Source organism: Aptenodytes patagonicus, chromosome 16 (genome assembly GCF_965638725.1).
Source record: "Aptenodytes patagonicus chromosome 16, bAptPat1.pri.cur, whole genome shotgun sequence".
In the NCBI taxonomy this organism is placed as follows: domain Eukaryota; kingdom Metazoa; phylum Chordata; class Aves; order Sphenisciformes; family Spheniscidae; genus Aptenodytes; species Aptenodytes patagonicus.
In genome coordinates this window covers 970,775-983,468 of record NC_134964.1, presented here as the reverse complement: position 1 = coordinate 983,468, position 12,694 = coordinate 970,775, and the positions used below count along the sequence as shown (strand labels likewise).

Below are 12,694 nucleotides of genomic sequence, written 5' to 3'. Positions count from 1 at the left end.
CTGAAGAAATTGTTTGGGACCCGAGTTTTGGTCCAGGAACGCAATGGTGAGCATCTGCCTTTCATTCAACATGAACAGATTAGATGGGAGATTATAAAGCCAGAAGGGAACGTTGTGGCCAGCCTGACCTTCTGCGTGAACACAGGCCATCCGACTCTGGCAAATTAATTCCTACTTGAAACCACAGCGCATCCTCAGCCATGCATACTTATGTTTTAGACCGTCTGCCAGGTCATTTAAGGCCAGGAGGGCAGATTGTAAAAGCCTTGGCCAACAGGTCAACTGAAGACATGAAAAATTGGATGCTGAGGGGAAGCCTCATCCCAGCTGCAATAGCCTCTGGATTAGGTCTTGTCACCTTCTCATCCATAGTTCTCCGAGGGGTGGTCAGGATCTTTAATCCAATTGGCATTGCAGTGCTAGCATCTTGTGCACGGACAACCAGCAGAAGCCAGGCAAACACCTCACCCACCATGCCGGGGCTTTCCCAGCCCTTCCAAATCGAAGCACCAGAAGATAAATCCGCAGACCGGTGTGTGCAATGTCACCGCGGTGCTTTGCTTTTCAAGACACATAAAAATGAATCCTTGCTCTTTCGTTACCCTTATTTCCCCACTACCACCTGGGCTTGGATGTGCACACATGTGGGAACGTGGCTGCACGGGCTCTTTGAAGCTTTCTTCTGCAGATATTCAGAAAAGGAGCTGCGAAACACCACGCAGGAATTGCCGCTCGCACCCCAGGAGCGCCCAGACCCCAGAGCTGAGGCACTTTTATTTATTTCACCCTAGAAACAGGGAGGGGGGATTCGTTTGGAGTGAAACTGTTAGCAATTGGAGGTACTCTGGACTGTAAAAATGGGATTTGTTAGGGTAATTGAGTGGAATGGAGGAAGTGCTTTCTGATCCTATATGCACTCAGCCAGGGGTCTCATTAGCGATGGGTAATAGCTAGTGTAGTGTCGGTTTTAGTGAAAGCACTTGGTGACAACCTGAACCCTTCAGAAAATGAAAACCACCTTGTGAAAATAACAAGAAAAGTTTGAATAACCAAGACAAAAAGCTAGATCTTTCTACCCTTCTCCTTCAGCCGTCCGTCCCTCCCTCCCCTTCTACGCAAACACAGGCCACGCCATGGCACACCAGTAGGTTTTGGCCACATCTTGGCTGTTTTCACATCCCTTTTCCAACTCCAGGCAAGGAGTCAGAACTGCTCCCTTCTCTCTAAACTGTATTTAATAGAGCATGCATCCTTGGGGTTGCGTTATCCCTTCGAGCAGCCTAGTTAGTTTAATTATCCATAGATTTAACAAAGGTAAATAAATGGATAAAAATCAGGTGTCTGCTCAAAGTTGTGGTGAGAACAGCGATTGCTACTCCAGCCTCTGGACATGGAGTAATAGCAGCGACTCGGTCCAGTTCATTTTGCGAGCTGGAAGTTTTCCAGAAGTATCTATTATTCAAAGCAGTTCTGGTATTTATCATGGGGATTTGTAGTGAATGGTAATGCGTCAGCAGCACAGAATGCTTCTTTATACTCCTTTTGTCCAATTTTAATGCCAAAGATATTTTGGGGTTTGGCTAACTGCTGCAGCTTGCAGTTCATGGACTAAATCAGATAACAAAGGCAAAAAGTGATCTTCCATCATGTCTCTCTATTCAGCGTGTTAGAGTAAGGGCGAGCACCAGGGCTTGGCCGGGGCTGGCTCAGCCGGGGCTGCAGCTCGGCTGCTCCGTACAGGGCCAAGTACATCCGCAGAAATCTACAGTCAAAGGAATTACTCCAGATTTCCACCAGTGGAACAGTGCAGTTCAGTTAATTTGAGCCAAATGTAAGGTATTTGTGAAATAACACCCGAGCATTTCCAGCCTAAGTCCCATCGAATGCTTTCTCCGCGAGGTCCAGACACGCATCAACTGCTTACAATCAGGCTGATTGCTGCTGAAGCCTGCATTATGTTCAAAGCGATATAACAATTATGTGGTTTAAACCACATCTATTTGTTCATAAAACACACCTGGACAGGATGAATAAAGATGCGGGGGGAGAAGAAAACTACTCTTTAATTCAGTTGCCAGTGACTTAGACAAAATCTCCCTGGCTAAGACCACCCAAACTCCCGCCGCCGGGACGCAGGCAGGGACCAGGACACGGTGTGATGCCGCTCGCTAACAGGCAGCGGTGCTGCCTTCACCCGGCAGCGTGCTAACAGGGCCCTCTGATCCCATAGCTGCTGATAAATAGCTGTGGGGTTGGGGTTTTTTTTTCAGGACTTTCAGATATTAATGTAGTTCTGGGGGCAGGACGAAAGGCAGTTGGCTTTAAAAGATGACTGATGCACTCCTCAGAGTCAGGGAGAGGCTTAGATTTATAAAAGATTTATTATAAGGATGGGGGGGGAACAGCTGAAAAATGCTCTATGAGTGGCAACAGACCTCCAGGCAAGCTGGAAGCTGCACGGAGGCGCTCGGGACCTGACTATTTAATTTAAATATGCAGCAGGGGCAGGCTGAGAGGGTTTGGGGAGCGGCTGGACTGCACGCCACAGAAAAAAAGTGCAATAGGCAACGGGGAAAGGAGCTGCGATTGCTACATGCAATGAGGATTTTGGGAGGAGAGGACACATTTCATTGCAGATTCAATATTTCCCTCACTTTCTGCTCTGAGCACTCAGCAATTTGGGTAGGAAAGCATCTAAAAGCATCCAAAATCCAGCAGATGTGAACAACAAAGACCTCGCAGCAGATCCCTGATCTCGGTCACAGCCACGTGAACCCAACCAGGCAGCAGATCGCTCGCTCTGTGAAGTTTCTCCTTGTCTGCATTCATGCAGTGAAGAACAGATTTCAGTCCCCTGATTTTATACTTCTGGGGAGAAGAGCTATCAGGGGCCTGATACTGGCCTCTTGGAGGGACGTAAATTCAGAATAAACTCATTGAAGGCAGCGGAGTGGCACTAATATAATGGGAGCCTGGGAGATCCAAACGAAGCCTTTGCACTTCCTTTTATTTTTGCGCAGAGGCAATCAAACCCAGCCAGCAAGGAGAGATGTGAAGCTTTGTTGCAGAAGGGCATATTTAGGATTACTTTGATCTGAATAACAGTTGAGTTCTTTCCTCCTTTTGTTGGTGGGGGAGTTTTGAATTTTATTTTTTTCCATTTAAAAAATAATTACTTTTTTTCTGACTTCGTCAAGGCTAATTTAGGGGCAAAGCATCCCCCCAAACATCAGGAGGGAATCACAAAGGGAAGCTCCGCAACCTGGGGGCTCATTTTGCTAATCTAAGCAATATTTTCCAATCTGTCTGGTTTAGTGATTTGCAGTGAAGACATATTTTGGAGCATGGGGAAAGGCACCAGCCAGCTGCAGATGTCCCAGCTGTGGCTATACCATGGGCTGGGGCACAATTTATTTTCCCTATTTTGCCTATTCTTTCCCTAGGCATTTGCTTCTGACCACTACATGGGAGAGGATTGAGGGACCTTTGGTCTAACCCTACGTGGCCAGACCTCGGCACACAGAAGACAACGTTTGGTTTACACTAAAAGCAGCTGCCGTAATAAAGATTAAAAACATGCATCTTATTCAACAGCCTATCGTCAGCACTGGCTGGGGCTGCGGGGCTGGGTGGGATGGGAGAGGAGGGACATGTCCCATCACATGGACGTCCAGCTCGGGGGGGGGCTGCTGGCTTCTGATCTTGTGGGGGGAAAGGAAGGGACCTGTGGGATGTTTGAACCAGGTGAGCTGGAAAAAGCAGCAGATGTTGGAGCATGAAAAAAAATCCCTAGCTAGCAATAAAAAGCATGGTCTCTTGATCACTTTTAATAGTGCTTTTTCCAAAAATAATTACTGCTCCTTTTCTTAAAAATTCAGTTTATTTTATGGAGGTTAAAAACCAGGTTAAGGCAATCAGTAAAAATCCCAGGCTGAGGATCCACGCTGGAGATGTAATGGGATAATGGCATTTTTAAAGGCGATTTACAGCTGAGTGACTCCATTCTGCCAGCACTAACTCTCTTTCTCCTCCTGTTCCTTCTCTGGAGTCACCACTGCCTTTCACATCCCTTTGTATGCTCCAAATTCCATTTTCATTCAACAAACTCAGTGAAATACAGTAAAATCATGTCCACAAGCTGCAGCTTTCATGTTCTCAGTACCACCCCGGTTACCGTCACATGGCTCTACCCAAAAGCTACCCGCTTCACCAACAGAAACAGAGTTACCCCCTGGGGATGACACATCAGACCATCACATTTTTAAGCCTGAGAACAAGGTAAAGTGAAACAAAGAGGTAACCTGGGAAGAGCAGAAAACACCCCAAAACCCCCCAAAACTGTCCTGGGAACATCCCAATGGGACAGTCCCCACAGGCAACCTGCTGCCAGCTCAAGCCCCTCTCTGCCAGCCGTGCGAAAAAACCGTGGAAAAGCAGCCAAATTCCTCTTATCCCCTTAAGATACAAACATCCATGTGGAAAAAGAGCCAGGGACCCTCGTCCCTTCCCTGCATTTGCAGCCCTTTTAGCTAACAGTTCCTAAATGGCACTTTCCAGGCCCGTGAAAGAGAGGCGCTTACTGGACTAATGCCTCTTCATGTTGAAATTAATGCAAAGCCTTTGAAATTACCACCGTCTCTACGGGACTAACGCTGCCATGGGAATGGGGGGCCAAACCCTGCCCTTTCCTTGCCTGTTGATGTCAACAGAAATTGTCTGCTGCTGTGCGTGGGGGCAGAAAGCTGCATAATGGTTGGAGAGCAAGGAAAGTTACCTTTTTTTTTTAAAAGAAAAAATAAAATCAGAAAAGCATATATTTCCAGGAGACAGCCTTCGCTCTGCACCTTTTAGTGGAACCTGGGGAGTTTTGCCCTGATCTTTCCATCATGAACCATCTGATACTGCACTAAAATACTTAAGATGATGCCAACCCCATTTCTGGTGGCATCCACAGCCCAGAGACCTTCTGGCGAGACCCAGCCCCTGCAGCGGGCCATTGCTTCGCACCCACCCGTGCACTCCTGAGAGAGGTACATGCATCACTTTGACAAGGAAAAAAGCCCGAAATGAGTGTTTGGCATTTCCTTACCATGTTGCCTTCATCATCGCAGTCATCGCAGTCCTGTTGGGGGTCATCCAGGTGGAGCTGGTGCAGCAGCAGACCCGGAGAGGTCTTCCCGTTGCAGTCCTGGTGCTCGGAGGCAGAGGTCCGGCTGCTGTGCATGCTGCTGGTCCGGTACAGGGAAGGCACCTGCAGGGTATCCTGGAGGTCGAAGGAGCCTTTTGTTTCCAGCGACTCCATGCGATGAGGCAAAGAGCCGTTGAAGCTGCCGGCCCGGCTGGAGCGCTCCTCGTCCGAGCTCTCCCCTTCCTCTGAGCTCTCCTTCCCTTCTCCGGAGAGGAGGGATCTGCGCTCGCCGCTCTGACCACGACGCTTGAGGCTGGGGGCCCGGCCGATGCTGTTCCAGCTGGAGCGGCGGCTGTTCCAGCTGCTGCTGGCGCTCCAGGGGCTGTGCGGGGAGCTGCGGGCGCTGGGCTGCGGGAAGGACAGGGAGAGCATCAGCCCCGTGCCACCCGCCCCGCACCGGGCTGCTGCTGTGCCAGCTGGGGTGGATGGACGGACGGACAGCCCCGCAAGCCCAACAGACACCCGCTGAGCATTGGCAGGAGGAGGTGATGCGAGTACCGGGGACTTGAGTTCGTAGGTGGCGGGGTCCATGGCAACTCCACTGGCCCGGCGGGACTCGTAGCCCTGCGCTGTGTCTCCGAACACGGCACTCTTGGGCATGGGCATTGGCGTGGCAGCGGTGTGTATGATGAGTGGCGGGGTCAGGCTCTTCTTCAGCTCCAGGTGGTCGCTCAGGGCCATCACTGGAAGACACAAGTGGGTTTTAGGTGTCTCACCTTGAGGGGCACATCTACAACCTGCTCCCGGGCAGGCAAAGCAGCTGCGCAGGGACGGCTCTCCTCCACGCATCGGGAGGATGGGGGCCAAAAAGCCCTTCTGGAGAGCTGAGAGCCCGTCCTTCAGCCTGGCAGGGGAGCAGGGGGATGTAAATCAGGAATGGGATCAGATGCCAATGGGAGAGGAGAGTAGATGCAGACTGTCATCTGCTGCCCCTCAACCCTCCAACCAACACCCACCAGCTCCAACCCTGGGAACCTCCTGCCCGTGCCAGGCTCCCTCCATCCTCCTTCCCCGCAGCTCCTCCACTTGTGCCCCTGCAGAGAGACCCCAAAAGCCCAGACCTCGGGCTCAGTGGGGAGATTACGGCCCGAATGCCATCGTGTCTCTGTCTGCATCCCACGATCCAACCCCACGCCACAAGCGTGCTGGCCTCGGTGGAGCGTGCCATGCCTTGGACTACACTGCTCTCTCTCGGAGGGCTCTTCCCTTCAGGACACATTGCTTTCACAGCAAAGCGAGGTTTCGGCAGAAAAGCCTGTCCTCCCGGGGTTGTTACTCACAGGCTGGATTTGACAAGTTTTTCTTAAGTCCTCCCTCCTCTTCCAGGCTGCGGGGGAAGAGATCCCCCTCGGAATCAGACTTGGAAGCATCACCCTGGAGCAAAACAGAGGGCTTCAGCAAGGAGGGTGAAGGGCTGCGGTGCATGGACACCCCTTTGAAAAAACGGATTCCCGTCTCCAACACCACACCTACGGATCCACTGAATTTCGAACCACGATGCAACATCACCTTTCACAAAATGACGCATGCACATATTTATACCACAGACTAATTAACCTCCTACCAGAAAGACAGACTGCCTCTGGCTCCAAATGCGGTCCCACAAAGGGATCAGAAAAAACCAAACCATTGCTTAATTTTTGCTGCTGGAATTGCATACTGGGCAGGTATTAGGGAAGGACAGATATCTGATGAGCAATTTTGGGACAAAAATTGACCCTACTCATCTCTCTTAATTTATACACTATGGCTTAAAACTCCCTGTGTGTGGCTCTTTCTAGTGATGCTTCGATGAGGCAATCCAGGATTCAGAAGGGGCACAAGGGACCCCGACTTTCCAATGCAGCTAATGGGCACACGTCGATGGACGCCCCACCAGCGCAGAGAGGATCCAGGTGGCAGGACCTGATAACGACTCCCCTGGGTGGCTGTTCCCCTCCCAGCTGCAACACACAACACAAGCAGAAGTTTTGGGGATTTACGCTGTATCATTTTGGGGATTTAAATTCCGCTGTATCATTTCAAACGCCGGGGGCTGAGTGAGAGCTGCCCGCTTTGACATGGGCCCATCCTCGGGAGGAGAGAGAAGAGGTTTACCATTGCTCGCAGCGTGGTGCCTGGGCTCTCGCTCGGTCTTGCGGCACAGACCCGATTAGGGACGTCCCTGCGCACCCCACTGACTCTGTCCATTGGCACTGCAGAAAGGCGCTTAGGGTGTGGTATAGTCAGGATACACCCGACGGGCAATGGTGCTCACCAGAATGATGCCCATCCAAAAGAGGAGGATTCACGGCTGAAACCACTGCTCTGGCAAAGGGCACCAAGCCCCGTCGCAATGTACGTCAGGAGGGAGGAGAGGTGGGAAGGGAGGGAGGATGCTGGGATGAAAGAAGCCAAGCAGACCCTCACTTCGGCTGGGAGAGACCAGGAGCCCCAGAAAACCCCACCAAGGCTAAGCTGCGTCCCCAGGAGCCCTGGCCAGCGCTGCGGAGGTTTGGTGCTCGGGTACCTGTTGATTGTAAAAACCCAGAGGGGCCCCAGCGTGGGACAGGAGGAAGAAATGACATTCTGACACAAGGTCCAGTGCCCTGCGACTCTTTGTTAAGCAAAACGCCGGAGGGACGAGCCCTAATACTCCCCCAGGGGGTCACTAAACAGTTAAGGGGATTTTTTTCCAGGCAGACTGGATGCTCTCAGACACGTGTTTTTAAGGCAAAAGAGCGTGTGATGTGAAGTGTTGGCTCAAAACTTCCCCTCCTGAGGATCCAGGACTTCTGTGCTATTTAGGGAAGCTCATCCTGTAAGACGCAGACTGGGAAGGTCAGGAATGCACCTTGCAAGGGGGAGCAGTAAAGTCAGGCTGGCCTGAACTTCGCTAGAGTCAAAACCCTGTTTCCACATGAACAGGGGCTCCAGCTGGCTCCAGGTACGCTCCTCGCGGAGGCTCCCAGCTCAGCCCGTCAGTGGGTCTGCCAGGAATTACTCATTCTCCCTAATGGGTTATTAAAAAGGAATAAATAACGGGAAGAATTTTACGTGCTTTGTATTCCTGGAGTGCTCTTTAACAGCCCAAAGGAAAGTTTTAGGGTGCACGATGAGATGTGTGCCGAGATGGAAAAGCAGAGCTACGTGGGGACTTCCCACCCCGCTCCCCAGCACCAAACCCCACGTCTGGAGGGCAGAAAGCATCCCCTCTGAAACACCACGTGCCAGACTCAGTACAGTGCAGGCAAGCATCTCGCAGCCGGGGCTGCTGCCCGTTACCTGTTCTTGCACTCCCAGTTTGCCTTTCTGGATAGAAAAGGGGTTATGAGAGAACAGGGAGTTAAAATCCTTTTGGGAAACGAGGGTACGTCAAGATGTACCAGACTGTACAACGGCTAAACCAGCCTGTACCGAAGGGGACTGACACACTGGGATACGATGGGAAAGGGCTTTTGTGCTGAAGGAAAAGCCAGACTTCTCAGAAAGGACAGAAAGGGAAGGGAGTGGTAAAGAGAAAGATGAGGTTGGCAGAAGAGTAAGGTTTGGAGTGTGCTGCACTTCGGAGATCCACGGCTTCCTCAGACCTGAATGGGACCATTTCACATCCTGACCCGCGCTGTAACGTGGCATCTCTCCGGAGATCCCAGCATCCCGGCCAGCCTTTCTGGGACATGCCACGGCGCGGCTGCCACCGTCCTATCGAGCACGGGGGTCCCCCCACACGTGTCCACAAACAGGCTTGATTCCAGGTCCCTTTGCTCCCGGGCACCCTCCTCCGCCTGCGTGATGGAGGGAGCGCTTGGCAGGCGTGCCCAGCAATCAGCATCACCGTCCGCATCCCTAGGGAGGTCCCCGGGATGTGACCACACTGTGGAGGGGCTGTGACAGCCCCGCGGGGAGCCTTCCCCAGGGCAGGCGTCCAGAAAGGGGTCGGTGAGAGCCAGGGCTGGAGCCACATCAGCCGCCCTGAAGCACCCACCTTAATTTACCTGGCTCCCCCAGAGAAGGAAGGGACTTAAAATCAAGGCTGACTCAACAATGAGGATGACAAAAAAGAAAGGAAAAAAAAGAAACAAACCCCAAAACACCCAAACAACCCCCAAAAGAACGACAGCTACTACAATGAGAACAGCACCACGGCGTGTGACCAGGCACCACGAGAGAGACAACCACAGCGGGCGGTGGGATGTGCTCTGTACATACCCCCGACGAGTCGACAGGCAGCTGAATACAGCTTAACTGCCCACTCGCGTCTTCTCGCTTGGAGATCTCCTGAAGGAGAAACGGGGGGAGGGAGGGGGGAGGAAGGGGAAGGGGGGGTTCAATTTTCACAGTTTCAACAGCAGGACTGAGAGGGGAATCAAAAAACACATGAGAAAAGGCAGCGAAGGAGAGGGGAAGGGGGAGAAGGGCAGTGTGCGGCCACGATGGAGAGCCGGGCTGGGGCACCCACTCCGCTCGGCGCAGGGAAGGGGTGGAAGATCTCAGATGGAGCGAAGCCCTTCGAAGGGACCAGCCTTACCTTTAAATTAAGTGTTTCGAACAGAGCTTGCTTCAGCTCCTAAGCGATAATTGTGCTAATGAAACACCAGCTAATTATTGAAAACATAATTATTAATTTTTTTTTGCAGCTGCATAATAGGATCTTTATTTATTATGCCTTCATTAAGCAGCAATGGAGGCTTTAAATGAATGTTTGATTAACACAATATCAGTCCTCTTACAGCCAGGTGAAATACCTAATTTAAGGAAGGCCACCAGAACCTGCCATGAGTTCAGGTCCCTCCTCACCCCCGTTAGTGGAGACACACATTTAAATCAGCGGGGTGCCCAAACGCAGCAGGGGTCTGCGGGCAGTGGGGCTTTGCCACACGAGTGGTCCCAGCATCTCTTCACAGCAGCAGAAGTCAGTCTTTCCCTACCCACTTGGAAAGTACACGCCATTTTTCACCTCGCTGTGTTTCCCCTTCCTCAGGGGTGGCTCTTCCAACACTCCTCGGCACGTTTCGGCAGCGTGGCCATGCCTGGTCCTGTCCCGCGGGGCTGTGGGAGGTTACATGCTGCGGCAGGAGGGCACGGGTTGTCCCACCAGCTTAATTTCTTGCCTACAGGGCAATGGATCTTTCCTCCGGTTGCTACATGGGATGCAAAACTCACCCCACTCTAGGCTGGGATGAAGAGCTTAAGAAAGGCCTATCAGCTTTGGGATCTGGATGGGCCAACAGTGTCTTGCTAGGCATGTAATGGACACTTAAAGTCTTTGGTTGTAACAGAGAGAGACATGGAAAAGCCATTGAAAGAAAACACAGAAACACTTCTCCTTCGCAAGAAAAATCCCACTGAAACCAACAGGAATGCAAAAGGTAAGAGATGCAAGAAAAACACCATCCAAAATTCCTACTGGCGGGACAAGGGACTGTTCCCTCTGGTTGAAGCCCAGAAGTCGCCAAAGTCCATATTTCTCCAAGGATGCTACATCCAGAGAGCAGGTAATGTTCTCCTGCAGAGGAAAGGATGGAGGTGCTGGAGGAGGGTCCTGGGAAGGAAGGGGGGCACAAAGGAGGGGAAGGAACAAACCCACGAGTGAGGACGGCCAGGGACAAGGGGACACAAAACCGGGAGGATTACCAATGGAAGAATACTCTTTGGAGATAATATTATTAGGAAGTCCCTCGGGAGAGGAGCTTTATGCCTGACAAAGGGGAGTCGTTGCTTGCTTCAGAGAGAAGTCCTCAGGGCAGGGACCCAAGAGGTCAGGCAGCAATTTCAAATTAGCAGCTCGATCAAACGGAGTCCCCTGCTCACCTTCCCCGCACCAACACCAGGCTCGAGTTAAATCGGAGAACGCGTGGTCAAAAATAACCACGTTGCATAGAGTCCTGCGTGCGCCTCTTGCAAGAGAGAAGCAGGTTACCAAATAAAAAGAAAGCCGGGGGGGGGGAAGAAACTCAACCCTGAAAAATATATTGCTCCATATTTAAAGTTTGGAACAGGTCCTTTTTGTTTCTCAACTGCTTATATACATCTGCTGCCTAGCAACTGGGGCTGCAAAGCCGTGCACTAAAATTAACGAGGTGCTCGCAGATTGAGGAAAGGCACTCAAGGACCAGGGAGATAAAGGCAGCGGCCCCGGGATTGTGTTTCAGCCCAGAAATCTGAAGGAGAATGGAAAAAAAAAAACCAACAAACCACCCCAAAAAAACAACCAACTCAGAAGAAGGGTCAAGTGCAATCACAGGAGGGGGACGCTGGGGTTTGTTTACAGCGAGACATGATCTCTCTATTAATTCTGCTTCGGAGAGGATCCTTTGTATGCTGGCTAGCAAAAGTCAGAATATCTGTTTGCAAAGCTACACGCCAGCAAAGCTGAATAAACATAAACCAGCAAGGCCAGACCTGGCTCCTGACCTCCAGCAGACATTTGCTCTCTGTCTGCTGGGGGAAACTTGGGTTGAGCCGAGGGATCTCTTGATCCCGTTGCAATTTACTGGAGGAGCGTGGAGAACTCAGAATAACAAGGACGTGGAAGGAATATTATTATTAAAATGCCATTATCAAAGCCCAAGATACAAAATAGCACTGTAATCAGAGTCACAAATCGTAGAAATCTGGTGCGAGTTCATTGAAATTGCCGTGGTTGGGCAGAATTGGCCAAAGAGGGTTTGATCTTTGGAGGCTGCGCTGGATCCTGGTCCCTGCACTCGCCTCTCAATACAGGCGCGAGCATCACTGGCTTCAGGCTGTCTCAGTGCTTTCCTGAATCAGAATTTACTCCCTGATTTACATTGCACTTAAAGCACATTTGCAGCTTACACAGAAATCCTGGAGCTGGCTTGGACCAGCCCGGTGCTGCCCTGGCAGAGGAGAAAAGCAGGGGCAGGCGATGGGGCAGCTCTGATGCAAAAACCATCCAAAAGCAAATTTGGGGAGTGCTGCAGGCGGTTCCCCTGACTCCAGGGAAGACGTACCCTCAAGGACATGGTTACTGGAATAAAATCACGGCGCATTAAGCCTGGGCATGAATTTACAGGGAGCTATGCCATGGCACCAGCTGGCCGCAAAGTGAGCATGGGATAAATTGCTGCCCAGGGAAACAGGCACATGGCGGCTGGGTGTGGGGGAGCGGGAACATGCCGGCGGGCGAGCACGAGGATGCTCTAGCATGAAAAACCAGGCTGAGCCAAGGACCAGAGGTGTCAGCCTCCCTCGAGGACCAGGGGTTGGAAAAGGGGCTGCTGCATTTAAAGGCTGCATCCTTTTCTCTAAGAAGCGGGTGCAGCAGGTGATCTCCCACTTTGTTGACCTTCAGAGAATCAATTTGCTAGACTGAACAAAGGTTCGGTTTCGAAGCCGTCATCACAAGCAGACAAGGAGCTTTTTACCTCTTCTCACTCGGGCAAGGGAACATTGTGCTATTCGGGAGAACCTGGCAGTGACCATCCCTTCAGCTGAATGGCGGGGGGGATTTACAGACAGAAACAGCTACAACAATAACAATTAAAAAGCACCAACATGGAGAGA

The 12,694-nt window shown here is 51.4% G+C and overlaps 1 protein-coding gene across 13 annotated transcripts in view; it reads right to left on the bottom strand.

The window, feature by feature from the left end:
* CACNA1G (calcium voltage-gated channel subunit alpha1 G) overlaps window positions 1-12,694 on the bottom strand; it is a 152,380-nt gene that overhangs the window by 53,210 nt on the left and 86,476 nt on the right. For 4 of the 13 annotated variants that reach the window (XM_076354085.1, XM_076354089.1, XM_076354091.1 and 1 more), the window contains exons 15-19: window positions 9,377-9,445; window positions 8,453-8,479; window positions 6,469-6,562; window positions 5,687-5,871; window positions 5,090-5,536 (exon numbers count right to left, since the gene is read on the bottom strand). In XM_076354085.1, the coding sequence (XP_076210200.1) occupies window positions 5,090-5,536; window positions 5,687-5,871; window positions 6,469-6,562; window positions 8,453-8,479; window positions 9,377-9,445 (822 nt within the window). Of the gene's footprint in view, window positions 1-5,089; window positions 5,872-6,468; window positions 6,563-8,452; window positions 8,480-9,376; window positions 9,446-12,694 lie in introns of all 13 variants that reach the window. The other 9 variants (XM_076354088.1, XM_076354092.1, XM_076354096.1 and 6 more) reach the window with 3 other exon arrangements.